Below are 15,326 nucleotides of genomic sequence, written 5' to 3'. Positions count from 1 at the left end.
ACATGATCTCAGTGGTGTTCAAACAGCTCTAGGCAAGATTATTTCAGAACAATTTCAAACTGACTCTATTAAATAAACACCAACACCAACCTCTTTCCTAGTCACAACATCCCGAAGTTTTACTACTCCATCATTTAGCTCTTGTTCTCCAACGATGATTGCCAGTGGAATTCCCGTTTCTTCACAATATTGCAGTTGTTCCAGTAGTCTGGGATTTTTTTTATATAACATCTCTGCCTGAAAAATGTTGGTAAGAAATGGAAAGATAAATACCGACAACATCAGTAAGATATAGTAAATATGCTTGGCTCAGAAAATTATTTAAGATATTTAATAAAAAACTAACTTAAAGAGACATTTTTCATCAAACCGAAGGCTACATATAGCAATAACACTTAGACTTATATACTGCTCTATAGTGCCTTACAGCACTCTTGGAGCAGTTTACAATGTAAACATATTGCTCCCAACAATCTGGATCCTCATTTTACCGACTTTGGAAGGACGGAAGGCTGATTCAACCTTGAGCTGGTCAGGATTGAACTCGTAGTGGGTGGGCAGTTAGCCTGCAATACTGCATTCTAACCACTGCACCATCATGGCTTTTATAACCATCTTACAAGTCTGTGTAAGTATTTACCCCTCTCGGATCTTACAAATATTTGCAAAACTTTGCCATTATATATTAAAGCTTTGTCTGAATACTATATACTACTTATGTAATTATAATAATATATAGTCTCTGTGAACAAATAACAACATTTCTTTTATTTCATAAATTCAATAGACGATCTGGCAATGTGGAAAAAGTATCATCTTCCTAGCTCAATCAATACAATTAAAGAAATAACTGGTATCACTTTTGTGAGTACTTCATTAGACATTCAAAGCTGTTTTGGACCAGTGCTACCCTATAAACATCTTATAGATTTACCTCCTCTCAGTACTGTAGGCTTCTTGTCACATGAATGAGGCAAGCCATGTCCTGCTCTAAAGAAATTTCTGCAGACCTCCATACAGAAAAAGTTAATTGATGCTTATCAATCTGGTGAAGGTTATAAAACTAGTGTGAGACATAGTCTTGAAATGGAGAAGATATGGACAATAGTGAATCTCTCCAAAGAAAAGGACTAGATAAAAATAGGATTCAAATGGAATAAGAAAACAATATCCATTGTCCAAATGATTCAAAATGCAGATTGTGCAGAGACAAAAGAATCAGTAGATCATATACCCATGCAAGAAGACTGTACAAACTGGTTATAATGACATAACACAATTGCGAACATGATTTGTTGGAACATCATACACCAATAATAAAAATTGATGAAAACACAAGTTAAACGAGGAAAATGAGCAAGTTAAAATATTGTGGAATTGCCAAATATGAACTGATAAAATCTTGGCTCATAACACAGCGCATTTAACTGAGGTTGACAAGAAGAAAGTATGGGTAACTAATATGGTAATTTCAAGAGATAGTAGAATAGAAGACAAAGAACTAAAGAAGATCACAAAGCATTAAAATCTGAAAATTGAAAGATTACGGCCATGATGGTCTTAGTAGTTATCCTTGCATTGGGTGTCATGTTGAAAAATCTTGGACAACACTTAGAAAATATGCACGTTGATAAAATTTCTATCAGCCAATTACAAAAGACCATACTGCGTGGATGTGCACATGTATTAACAATATATTATGACATCCTAGGTTCTTGGGAAGAACTCAATGTGTACAAAGCCCAACACTAGCTAAAAAACTGCCAGCTAGGATTTCACGTAATTGTTGTGTATATAATCACAGTACTAGGTGCCCTGGATGCAATTCTAAAATAGCTGAAGTACCACCTGAAAACCATTGGTATTGATAAAATCACCCTCAGTCAATTGCAACTTACAGCCTGTGACAATACCTTAACATCACATAACAACATATGCCTAGCCTAGGACCTTGGATGGAAGGTCTTCAGAGGTGGACAAAAATGCCAAATCCAGTCTAAATCTCTGGCTGTGTGACCAACTATAATATATTGAATTTATATGAGCGCAGTGGTTGGAATGCAATATTGCAGGCTAACTCTGCCAACTGTCAGCAGTTCGATCCTGACTGTCTCAGGATAGAACAACAGCAATGGCAGAAAAAACAAATCTGCTTCCAAAATATGGCATTGATTAATCAATGGAACCTGAAGCGCACTAACCTTGCTAAATTGAGCTGAGCAGATACTATGGGACACAGGAAATCTCTCAGGTAACCTATGCCATGTACATTCCCTGGCAAAGATATGCAAGCATTCAAAAAATCTGAAAGGGAGTGAATAATTTTTCACAGAAATATATTACACTGGTGTAAAAACTCTTTAGTATTACCTTGATGCCAGCATTCCATAATTCAGATATGAACTTCATTCTGAATGCAAGTAAGTTTTTCTGGGGAGTTGCCACCAATACTTGTGTCTCTGTCGCGCGGATGTTCTCTTTGGCCATCTCAAAGGAAAAAGAAAAATAATCAGTATTATAACCAGAACTAAAATTTGCAAACAAATTGGACGTAATTACTGTTGAAAATATTCTAAATTTCAGACATTTTCACTTATTTCCAAAATAATGGATATGGTTAGCTATATGTACTGCATCTTGCACCAAAATCCTACTTATATCTCAGTAAATATGCATTATTTTCATGCAACCATTTCTCCTACTGTTTCTAAAGCAGTTTTGTCTTGCTGGTTACAATTGTTTTCCCTGTTAATTATTATAAACAGGTTGTTTATAGAAACATTGCCTTATTTCTCTTATATGAAGTAGTTGATTCTTTTATTGATGGATGAGAATTTATCTTTCCTGTGAGGAAAAATGGAAAATTAAAGCTGTGAGAGTAAAGATGACCTTGACAGAAATATGAAAGATCCAACATCCAGGCAAGAAGTGCTGAAATGTTCTTTAAGTCCTGGGAAGCAAGATAATGTTTGCAAGTGACTCAAGCAAACACCTCACTTATACTCGTCAAGTATAAGGTAGAAGGAAAGCACAGACTCACAAGAGTCTGTTATTATAGCCTACCCCAATAAAGTATAATTAGATCTAGTTTTCTGTGAAACTGATTTTGGTATGGTCTACCTCAGTGTTCTCCAAACTTGCCACATTGGACGTTTTGCAAATATTTGAGGGGCCCGAGGAAAAAAATATCAATTTTATTGATTTTATACATTTTATAAAAAAAATAATTGAATGAATTTTATTTTGCACAATGCAACAGCAACAGCAAAAAAAAAAAAAAAAAGAAATGTGTTAACTACAGAAACCATGCTGTTATTATACAAACAAACGATATAAGGAAAAAACCTCAAACATTAGCAAACAGTCTGAAGAAACAATGAATTAATAACTGCAGATGAGAAAAGGCTATTCTTTTTTTTCAATGTTATTTACTTAAAACGTTTACAAATTTACATTAAATGAGAATCTGCACATGAAAAACAGAAAAGCTATGCTGGGGTCACTCTTCCCCCCTTTGTAAGCGAAAGAAACAACCCTCCAGCCGACTGGAATGGGACAACTCTCAGCAGCCAGTGGGTGTAACTGGGTAGGCGTGGCTTGGTGGTAGTGTGGAAAATAACTGGAAGTAGTGAGGAAGTTTAAAAATAAAAATATGTATGCTTTTAGTATTATCATGTAATCATATTTTATATTTTATAATAATCATTTTATAATCAATTGCTTGAGTAGATGCTTTGAGAATATGGGGAAAAATACAGGCCTCAAGTGGAGGGAGGGGGAGAACAGGAGATACTATGGGCCCCAAATGTGAGTCACCATCTAGGAATTGTTTTCAAGTACCTTCTGGTGCCTGGTACTCCTGGCAGGTGTAGAACATGGGAGACATCTCTCCTCTAGAAACAGGATAGTAGGGGAGGGATCTTATTAGTATAATGTAAGCAAACAGGGGCAGAGATAATGTATTTTGTTTAGGCGCTTCTGATAGATTGTAACCTCCAAAGCCTAAGCCAATGGGGCCATGGGGGAGGGAATGGGGCGTAGCGATAGGATGTATAATATGTGATTTTGGAATTTGGGGTGTGGTTCAGTGTTTGGCTACATTGTTTGCCTTCCTGAATCCACCAGCTTTGCAAACCGTTACTTTTTAGACTTTGTTGTGAAGTCTAATAAACTTCTTTTCTATTTGTAACACAAACAGAGTGAATTTCAATTTGTGACTATTTTTGTGTCTAACAGTAGCAGCTGGATTGGGTGTGACTAGCTGGGCGTGGCTGGGTCATTATGGAACAAGTAGCACTGGCGACGTGGGGACAACTCACTGCCCCTCCTGGTCTCCCCAAACTGCTGTCAGCCAAGTGCACGCACACACACACACACACACACACACACACTCCCCCATGGCAAGCTTGGAGACTTTTATCCACATCTGAGCTGACAAGCTGCCAATCATGCCTGGGCTTGTGGAGAAAGGCCTCTCCTTCCTCTGTAGATACAAGTTCCCAACTTGGAATGCAGCGTGTGTGTGTGTGTGTGTGTGTGCGTGTGCGCACCTGCTTGGCTGCTGGGAGTTTGGGGAGGCGAGGAGCTTGTGGGGCACCAAGCTGTCCCCATGTTGAGTTAGTCGGTGCAACTTGTTCCGTGCTGACCCAGCCGTGTCGAGTCAGTGGAGCTGAGCTGATTGCACCTACCCGGCCACACCCTATCCAGCCACGTCCACCTGCCTGTACCAAGTCAGCTGCGCCGAGTGGCGTCGAGCTGGCCGCACTGAGCTGGCCACACCCGCCCAGTCGCGGCAACTTGGCTGTGACGACCCAGCCATGCCCACCTGGCCACTGTGAGTAGTCATAGACACCCCCCCAGCCGGCTTTCTCTTCCTTGTCTGGCTGACTTGAGCCAGTTTGAATGGGGCTTTCTTTGTGTGGGGGCAGGAGAATGATCCAAGGGAGACCCTTGAATACACACACCCACACCCACATCCACACACACACCGGAAAGGAAGTAACTCTCCAGCTGGCTGAAAGCTGGGGCAAATTTTAAAAGGAAAGATGTTTTTCCTTCCTTGTCCAGCAGCCCTCCAGCTGACTTGCATGCACACACACACACACACACACACACACACACACACATATCGGAGTCCTACTTTCCTTTCCAACAGTGGTGCATACAACCTTGCTTTCCTTCCCTGTGCTGTTTGGAAAGGATCAGAGCACAACACGTGGGAGCTGATGGGCCGGAAGAAACCACCCAGAGGGCTAGGCGTAGCTCAGGGGCCATAGTTTGGAGACCTAGTGGGACTGACATTAATTCATTTACTTTGAATTATTTAGAGGGGCAGATGAATTGCATCCTGGTTAATAAAGGAAGATGCTTTTAAAAATATTTGCCAGAATGCTTTTTAATTTTTTTTTAAAAAAATTAAAATTATTCTTTAAATCAATGGTGATCTATCTCATCCTATTTTTTGATATATCCCCCTTTCTTGCTTTGTTCTCATTTACTTTGCCTAATGCCCAATTGCCTAGCCAGTTTCTATACCACCTACTGCTTCTCTGCCCAGTTCTATGGCACTATCCTGCTTCCTTAATGGATCTTTTATGTTAAGGATTATTGCTCCTTTTTAATTGCAAAATTTAAACCCAAACAGCTTGTAAATTAATCTGGATGCAATGTAAATGTCTATAATGTCAGAATAAGAAATAAGACTTCTTTTTAGCTAACTAGATTAGAAAAAATGGGGATGTGCTGTAAGCCAGCTTATTCTTTTTCTTATTTTAACAGGTGATTCAGCAACAAAATTTTTGAGCTATGATTGCTTACAAAAATCTAATTTCTTTCAAGGAATTCCATAACTGTGCAAGTCTTATTAAAATACTTAAGGAATCAAGGCATCTAAAGAACAGACAATCAAAAAATGAAATTACACAAACCTCTTTAATGTGGCAGCAGAGTTGGAGCAGCACCTAGTCCAGGGGTAGCTGACTCAGGAATTCTGGGAGTTGAAGTCCATGAGTCATAAAAGAGCCGAGGTTGCCTACCCCTGACCTAGTCCCATGTATGATCAGTCTTAATCTCTTTGTGTTCATTCCATTATTATTTTTCTAGGGCTTCTCTTAGCACTCAGCCATTGATTGGCTATGGGTAATCCTTGTTTCATGTCTACTCATTTAGTGATCATTCACAGTTACAACAGCACTAAACAAGAGGTACTTAAAAGAGGAACTCATAGTTGTGGCTGTTGCATTGTCCCTGCTACCACATGCTCGCAATTAGGGCCTACATTACATTACAGCTTTCTGCAATCGTGTGATCGCTACTTGGTGCCTTCACTGCTGCCTTCTGACAAGAAAATAAATGGGGAAGCCAGTAGAGGTCGCAAATTGTGACCACATGACTCTGGAAAGCTGCAGTTGCTCAAGGATTCACCTAACAATGGCAACCGTTGTAAGTGAGCATGTCCATGTGATGTCACATTTTATGACTGTATCACTGAGGGACAGAGTTCTCACTTTCAGTTACAGACTGTTTGTAATATGTGGGATTGATCATAGAGAATGAGAACAAGCAAGAGAGGGCAGGTCTAATTCAAAGGGTATTGGTAAAGATCTCTTATATAGGATATAAAAATACTGAACAGGTGGTCTGAGCTAGTAGTTGCTAAGAAAAAAAATCAGAAGTTTTTCTCAACCTTAGCAACTTGTAAAAAATGTGAATTTCAATTCCCTGAACTCCTAGCCAGAATCAGATAAGACTTCTGCTATTTCAGATTGACTCTAGTCTTGTGGTACCAATAGGATGTAATCTTTCCAACGGAGTCTTTGTATAGGATTTTTTCCAGAAAAATTCTACAGAGTTGGTTTGCTGCCAGGAAGAGGGGAAAAGGCCTGATTATACGTGGCTGGTCCTTGACCAAAGACACTTTGTTATCTGCTATAGCCAGGTCCCAACCATCTTTTCAAAGCATAGAACAGGAAGGCAAACTGGCGGGCCAAACTCTGAGGAATATTTTAAAATACTAATGGGGAGGCTTCAGTGCTTAAGAGTTGGGGCTGTGCTATCCTTCATCCCATCCCCACCCACCAACTAGAGTTTGGACAATCCTTGCATCTCTCATTATTTCCTATCCTGCAAATGTCTTTCACTTCCACACTTCTACATTTGTATTTTGATCTCTAATGCACAACCCTGAACTCTCATTTATTTCACATCTTCTAACTGCTTAATAGACCTTACCTCATTATTCTGCTCTAGGATAGAGAAGATCCTTTCAACACCGATGCTGAGTCCAACACAAGGTACCTTATACCCTTTTGAATCAAACTTGGCTACAAGCTCATCATAGCGTCCACCTCCAGCCACACTACTTAAACTAAGTGATTCGTTTAGGTGGCCATGCTTTTGGCACAATAAAACAGCCTCATAGATGACTCCAGTGTAATAAGCCAGACCACGAGCCAGACTCAGATGTAAGGAGACCTGTGAAAGAGGACAAGAGGGCTATTAATAGGAAAATATTGGACTGCCACAGATCACTTATATTTACTTAATACTACTGTCAAAACTTCAAATGCTCTGAATTCAGCCATGTTTCTTCGCTTTTCCGTTGCCACAGCAATGGGAGGGGGTGGAGATGCATTCTTTTAGTTTAGTCAAAACAATAACTTTCTTGTGGGAACTAAGGTCAAGTAGTCTAAATGTTTAGCGGGCTGGAGCTACCGTTAGGAAGCCCGCCAAAGGTGGCAATTGGGGATTGTGATTTATGACACACTAAGGGGTGAGGCGTTCAACTTTTACTTTGTAACTTTTGGTGGGGAGGATAACTTTCAGTCTTGGTTTCACCTTTGTTTGTGCTGATATCATGTAGCCATTAAAAGTATTCTTTGAGGAAAGCAATTGCCTCAGAGTTCTTATTTCTCATCTATCGGAACCATGACAACCACATTCCAATATTCACCTGATCTATGATGCCAAATAGAGTAAGGTATTCAAATAGCAATTTCATGTCTTCTAGTCCTTCCATAGCCAATCTGTTCTGTACTAGTTTGGGATCCTTGAGAAGCTTCTCAATGAGACATGGTCCCCCTGCAGAAAAAGAGATGCATTTAAAGATGGAAGATATACTTACATTGTTTTCTATCACCTTCGGTAAATCTTACAATTACAATACTAATTCAACATTATTTCAACTTCAGTTGAACCTAATGTCTAAAACACACAAACATAAAGAAGAGACCACTTTGCACAAAAAAATCTGCAGGACCATAGTCAATCTTACTCCAGCTAAAGATTAATTACTAACACATTATAGAATGCCTATACTGAAACTCACCATGAAGTTGAACATATTCACTAATGCGATCGACACACTTAGGAGAAATACCATCCTCTATGATCATTTCATTTTTTACTTCCTCCCATGTGACCTGTGGAGGAAATGGAGGAGTTAACTATGTATTATCTTTTTTTTTAATTGAAAAGTTTTATCATACATTTTATTTTAAACAATCCCCCCTACCCCTCCCCTATCCCTCCCTCCTTTCCCCTCCCCCCCTCCCCCCCCGACTTCCCAGAGCTAAGTACAAGGTATAAAAAACAAAAAAAGAATCATAAACAACCATATGTTAACAACCGTAAATTCTAAAATCTATCACTCTCTAGCTCATATAGGATAACTACAAACTCTACTAATATAAAATATATAAAATAAAAAAAGAAAAAGAGAAAAGAAGGGAAGACTTATTCAAATACTACATAAAACTTTTTAGTCCCATATTTGTTCTGGATATACTCAATCCATTTGTCCCATATTTATTCTGGATATACTCAAACCATTCCTCTTAACAGTTTAATAGCCTCCTTAAACTTCACATCCTCTGGATTCAAAATCAAAGCCTTTTCTTTTTCCTTTATTTCATTCTCCAATTCTTTCCTCCTAGCTTCCACAGCACATCTAAATTTATTATTCATATATATCAACACCCCTCTCATATAGGCCTTGCTAGCATCCCAAACCATGTCCATAGAGGTGCCCTTATTCATAATAATTTCAAAAAAAAAAAAAAAAACCTTTATCCGCTGTTTACATTCATCCTTAAAAAAAGTCATTAGTCAACAAAATAAAATCGATCCTGAAAAAAAAAATGATATCTGTCAGAAAAAAGAAAGTATAATCCTTTTCTTGCAAATGTCTTTCACGCCAAATATCTCACAGTTCCAAGTCATCCTTCATTTCAAAAAAGGATTTAGGCAGTCTAACATGACTTGGGACACGCTTAAAAGCTCCAGCCTTGTCCATCTGTACATCCAAAACACCATTCCAATCCCTCATAAAAATAAAAAATTTTATAATCCAACTAGGCAAACTTCGTATAAAGTAAACTAAAAAAGTCAGCTTGTTATTGATCATTAATATTGAAAAACTTTCTTCCTCTTCTGTGATGAATTTAGTCCATTAACGTTCCAAGTTAAAAATTTAATTGCCATGCATATCATCCCAAAGCTCTTGGAGCACTGCTTAAATAGGACTATCTTTTTTAGGCCGTACTCCTCCCACTGCTTGGCTGTAAGTACATTTTTCTTTTATTTTTCTTTGATCGTTTTAAAGCAGCACGCGTCTCCCTCTGCTCTCCAGAATCATCCAAAGAGGTTATAGCTTGATCTCCTCCAGCACCATTCTCCTCTGTCTGTCCATCTTCAGCCTCTTGGTGTTCTCCTTCTCCAGATCCCTTTGCAGCTTCCAGAAGTGATAGAGGGGTTGCTTTTAAAACATTATTGTAGAAATCACGCGCCTGCATCACAGTGGCCAAACGGTGCCTTTTACCTTCATACATCACCATCAACCCAACTGGAATCTCCCATCTGAACCTTATATCTCGTTGCTTGAGCTCTTGCACTAAAAATGTAAAATCCTTCCTTCTCCTTAAAATCTTTGGAGGAATTTCTTTTAGAACCAAAACTTCTTGATCAGCAATCACAACTTTAGTACCATAGGCAGCTTGAATAACTTCATCTCTAATTTCCCTCTTTACAAAATAAACCACCACATCTCTAGGTAACTTTCTCTGTCTAGCAATCCATGAATTCACACGAAACACTTTATCCATGCCTCCCTTTATTTCAGATGCTGGCTGATTCAATACTACTTCCAGAGCCTCAGAAATCAACTGCTTTAGGTCTTCCTTAATATTCTCTTTTAAACCTCTGATTCTAACAGCATATTGCATCTGGAAATATTGAGCAAGACTCAGTTCTGTGTCCATTTTTTCTCTTAAATCTTCATTCTCCAGTACTTTTGCTTCTAATATGGCATTTTTTTGAGTCAAATCTTCCACTTTTTCCTCCAAATCTTCCACACATTCAGCCACTCTATACACTGAAGACAAAATGTCTACCTTCATCACTCTAAACTTCTCTTCCATCCTCTCTTCTATTCTCTCCTCCAATTTCTCCAATTTCTCCTCCATCTTTGCAAATTTATCACCCATTGTCTCCAGAATTACCTGGGCATATTTTTCAAGAGCATCTTGTAGATCCTTCGGTGTCAATACATCAGGAAGAAGCAACGCTTGTAATGATGACTGTTGCATCGGAGAAGTTCCAGCACTCCTGAGAGCTTTTGGGGAAGATTTAGCCGCCATCTTTACTTTCACTTACTACGCACTTTCACTTTTAAATTTATAAAATCCATTAAGCTAGAAAGCAGCCATAAAAGTCCTCTTCACCTTTTCCTCCTGTACCGCTCTGCCTGCTCCTTTTATTCCATGGTCTTTCCTTCTGGCAGGGGTGGTCGCAAACGCCTGGCTCCGCTCCAGAAATCACGGAGCAGAGACGCTGACCAGCTGGGAGCAACCCAGGCTACGGGGGAGTTCGATCCTTCAGCCGCCCAAGTTTTAAGCTCAGGCGGCCCCGGAGAACTCAACCCCTACCTGGGGGCTCACCCCCTCCTCTTCTCCCGAGGAGGGGGCTTCAAATCCACCCGAACAGCTGATCGGCGCTGTTTCGGGTGGAAATAACACAGCTGAGCCGCGGGCAGCCCGCAAGGGCTGTCTCCGGCGCCGCACCGCCACCGGAAGTCCTGTATTATCTAGTTAAAAGTAATTCATCTTTTGGCTAATGCATTTCTTTGCTCAAAAAGTAGATAACTTAAATTGACTTTTTTCAATATACATGACATACAGACATAGGGAATAGCAATTTAACAGGATACAAGTGAAATCATTATTCTTTTTATTTCATGCATAGCCTACGGGTAACATTTTCAGAGCTGAGGGCCATACTGAGGCTTGCATGTTCCTATGTGCCTGAATCCAAACAAACCCTATCCATCCAGGCATACACCTTCCTATTCTAGCAGTGCTAATTCACAAAACCACATTTCAAGTACTTCAATGGCTGCATTCTTTACCGTCCTTCCATATGCACTATAAATTCTCTCATACACAAACATGCTATATGTACACTTCCTTCACATATTCTGTTATCATTCTATCCCTCATGTGCCCTCCCATTTCCATATACATATCCTATCTCTTCCATGTTCCCTCATGCATGCACATCCTACTACCTTTTGAATATATGATCAAATATACAGATTATTATACTCTTCCCCTCTTCTACTTGTACCAATTCACTTTACTGCCTCTCCAACAAGCCCACCAAGATCACACTGAAGATACTTAACTTATCCAGTTTGTCGAGAGTTGAGCAAGCCCTTTCAAATTTGATTTCTGGAATGCCACATATTGTAAAGATCCCTTGCAAAATGCGCCTGTCATTGATCTAAAATAAAAAAGAGATTAAAAAAAAATGTATACACTGTGGATTTTTTAACAGGTAAGAGTTCTTAACAGAAGTTCATTTGGACTAAGAAACAGCCAGTTTTTCTTACTTTGATAATGAAATCTCCAACTTGCAGGGCAGTTAAGATCTCATGCATGACTTTCAAACACTCTGCGTCAGGGATCATAGGATCATACTCTCCAGCAATGTCAAAATCCTGGAACACAGAAAGTAGCTATTAAAAATCTCTAAATAAACTAGGAGACTATTGTTGGGGGCAATAAGCTGACTTTGTAATAATGCCGCTTGGGCCCCCCCGAAAGCCCTAATAAGCAGGCATATACATAGGATGAAGGCTATTGCTAAGCACATTGATTTGTGCTTAGATTGTAAGCCGCCCTGAGTCTTCGGAGAAGGGCGGGATATAAATGGGATTTAAAAAAAATTGACCGACTGAAGTACTCAATGATTAAATCCTATTTTCCTGAAGGGTGAAGCAACATGTGTGTCCCATTTCGCAAAGAACTCAATTCACTCCCATATTTCCGACATGAAATTCTCTGCTCGTTTGGCAAGTTCAGTTTAAAGGTCAAAGAAAAGAGAGCTCATCTGCCTCTCTGTTTTGCTTTCCCAAAGTGGAAAAATCTGCAGATACTCACACACTGGATAAACTCCCTGAAGCGTCCTCTCTTTAGAGATGGCTTCTCACGCCTGTAGACTTTTGCAACGTGGTAACGTTTGCACCGTTTAATTTTGTTCATAGCCAAGTAACGAGCAAATGGCACCTAGAAACATAGTTAAGAAAACTTGCCTATGTAGCACAGAAAGGAAGCAAGCAATGGGCAATCTTTTTCCCCCTGAGAAATATTTTGCTTTTTAACCCAAAAAACTCACACCTAGTTTGCAAGATGGCGAGAAATACATCCAGTGACATCGCTAAGGCTACGTTTCCAGTCTTTTTGAGTGACAGATTAAAATGTAAAATAGGTGTATATTGTGATTCCATGAAGACTTCCAGAATGATGGTATCTGGAGGCATGGTATAAAAGTATTGTATCCTATTGGAAGGAGAAATCTATACAAGACTAACTGCAATGGATTGCTGAAACGCATTGTCAACATATGAATAAGGGGATGTATTTTTTTTAAAAAAAGTAAGACCAACTCTTAATAAAGAATAAGTTCAAGTAATATATTGTTGTTGTTGCTAGTTGCGAAGTCGAGTCCAACCCATCGCGACCCTATGGACAATGTTCCTCCAGGCCTTCCTGTCCTCTACCATCTTCTGGAGTCCATCTAGGCTCACGCCTACTGCTTCAGTGACTCCATCCAGCCACCTCATTCTCTGTCGTCCCCTTCTTCTATTGCCCTCAATCTTTCCCAGCATTAGGCTCTTCTCCAGTGAGTCCTTCCTTCTCATTAGGTGGCCAAAGTATTTGAGTTTTAGCTTCAGGATCTGGCCTTCTAAAGAGCAGTCAGGGTTGATCTCCTCTAGGACTGACCAGTTTGATCGCCTTGCAGTCCAATGAACTCGCAGGAGTCTTCTCCAGCACCATAGTTCAAAGGCTTCAATTCTTTGGCACTCAGCCTTTCTTATGGTCCAGCTTTCACTGCCATACATTGCAACTGGGAAGACCATAGCCTTGACTATACGCACTTTTGTTGACAGGGTGATGTCTCTGCTTTTTAGTGTGCTGTCTAGATTTAACATGGCTTTCCTCCCGAGGAGCAAGCGTCTTTTAATTTCTTGGCTACAGTCCCCATTTGCAGTGATCTTGGAGCCCAGGAAAATAAAATCTGTCACTACCTCCATTTCTTCCCTATCTATTTGCCAGGAATTGAGAGGGCCGAATGCCATGATCTTGGTTTTCGTAATGTTTAGTTTCAACCCAAGTTTTGCACTCTCCTTCTTCACCCGCAACAAGAGGCTCTTTAGTTCTTCTTCACTTTCTGCCATTACAGTGGTATCATCTGCATATCTTAGGTTGTTGATGTTTCTTCCGGCAATCTTAATTCCAACTTTTGATTCATCTAGCCCTGCCTTTCTCATGATGTGCTCTGCATATAAGTTAAATAGGCAAGGCGACAGTATACAGCCTTGCCGGACTCCTTTCCCAATTTTGAACCAATCAGTGGTTCCGTGTCCAGTTCTCACTGTTGCTTCTTGGCCTGCATATAGATTTCTCAAGGGACAAATAAGATACAGGATACAGTTAAGTCATATCGAAGAGACAGCATCTCTCCTCCTTGATCTTCCAGATCATAAATCAACTTTGTCTCTTCACCGTAGTTCCCTAGCAAGAGTTCCTTTAATGAAGGAAAAGAGAAGGAAAAACATAATATATTTTGTCATTTGTAACTCTATGTTTCAATCTCATATATCATTTTATTAAAAGTTTTAAGCAAGAAGATAAAAGCTAACATAAACTAACTGAAAGTAAGAAAAAAATATATCAAAGAAACAAGGTGCAAGTAAAAGAAAAAAGGAGAAATAGAAAAGGAAAAAAGTATGAAGCTTTCAATATTCTTATTGAAAGAATATATTTTAACCTCCCTCTCTACAGTTTTATTATTTTACATTACTCTTCTTTCTATATTCTATCCTGTCTAATCATCAAAACTGTAAGTCACAAGATCATTTATTCATTTTTACAGAAGTCCCCTTAGAGACTTCCAGTTGGCAATAAATGTAGATTTCTTTTCTCTAATCAAATAAATTAATTTATCCATTTCAGGAAAATCTGTTAACTTTACCAGCCATTCCTCTATAGTGGGTAATGTTGAATCTTTCTATCTTTATGCATACAGTAAGCTCACTGTTGGCTGTCTTGAAATAATTATTAACCTTTAAGATCTTCTGTATCAAAGTATGCATTTGGATCCAGACTTTTCAGCTCCTTTACATCTTTACATCTCTGCCAAGCATGATGAAATACCATGTGAAGTAGTTTCTCACCATACTAACTATGAAGGAGTTTATCAGTGAAGCGTCTGCCAGTAACTCTTGAGCAGGTAATCACTTTAAACATCCCCCCTCCCAAACTTAATAAAATTCTAAATAAGTCAGTAGAAATATGCATAACATCCATACTACCAGTCACAGTAATTTGCAAAACACACAGAGACATACACTGATAGCTCATACAACATCTTGGCTCAGTGCTCAAAAGCCAGCAGGGTTGGAGCCATCTGGAACTTGGAGGTCATGCTGTTCCACAGGACAGATGCAGTTGAGAGAAGACATGCTTCAGGGTCCAACAAGATGGCAAGGACCAACCATGCCAACCCGGTTTAATCTTTTTGAACCAGCACAGATAATTAAGGGGTTTCCTCAAATACATACCCTTATCCTTTGCTATGAAGTATGCCTTAAATTGCATCCAGAAGCCAACCAGTAATCAGTGCAGCATGCAAACTATTGGTATTACATAGCATACTGAGGTAAATCCATACCTATACTGTTGAATTCTGGATAAGTGGTAGCTTGAGTGGTCTTTTAGGGACAGACCCATGTACAAAATATTTCACTCATCCAGGTTAGACATCATTAA

General features: G+C 39.3%; 1 protein-coding gene across 3 annotated transcripts in view; it reads right to left on the bottom strand.

Annotated features, from left to right (window-relative positions):
• LOC308665975 (histidine--tRNA ligase, cytoplasmic-like) overlaps nt 1-15,326 on the bottom strand; it is a 34,634-nt gene that overhangs the window by 1,387 nt on the left and 17,921 nt on the right. For all 3 annotated transcript variants that reach the window (XM_081324386.1, XM_081324388.1, XM_081324387.1), the window contains exons 5-13: nt 13,987-14,082; nt 12,435-12,560; nt 11,885-11,992; nt 11,679-11,775; nt 8,327-8,422; nt 7,952-8,079; nt 7,231-7,473; nt 2,371-2,487; nt 91-237 (exon numbers count right to left, since the gene is read on the bottom strand). In XM_081324386.1, the coding sequence (XP_081180512.1) occupies nt 91-237; nt 2,371-2,487; nt 7,231-7,473; nt 7,952-8,079; nt 8,327-8,422; nt 11,679-11,775; nt 11,885-11,992; nt 12,435-12,560; nt 13,987-14,082 (1,158 nt within the window). The remainder of the gene's footprint in view (nt 1-90; nt 238-2,370; nt 2,488-7,230; nt 7,474-7,951; nt 8,080-8,326; nt 8,423-11,678; nt 11,776-11,884; nt 11,993-12,434; nt 12,561-13,986; nt 14,083-15,326) is intronic.

This window comes from Vipera berus, assembly GCF_964194415.1.
Source record: "Vipera berus genome assembly, chromosome: 3".
NCBI lineage: Eukaryota > Metazoa > Chordata > Lepidosauria > Squamata > Viperidae > Vipera > Vipera berus.
The sequence above is the reverse complement of the archived record's forward strand: the minus strand, read 5'-3'. Positions and strand labels throughout refer to the sequence as shown.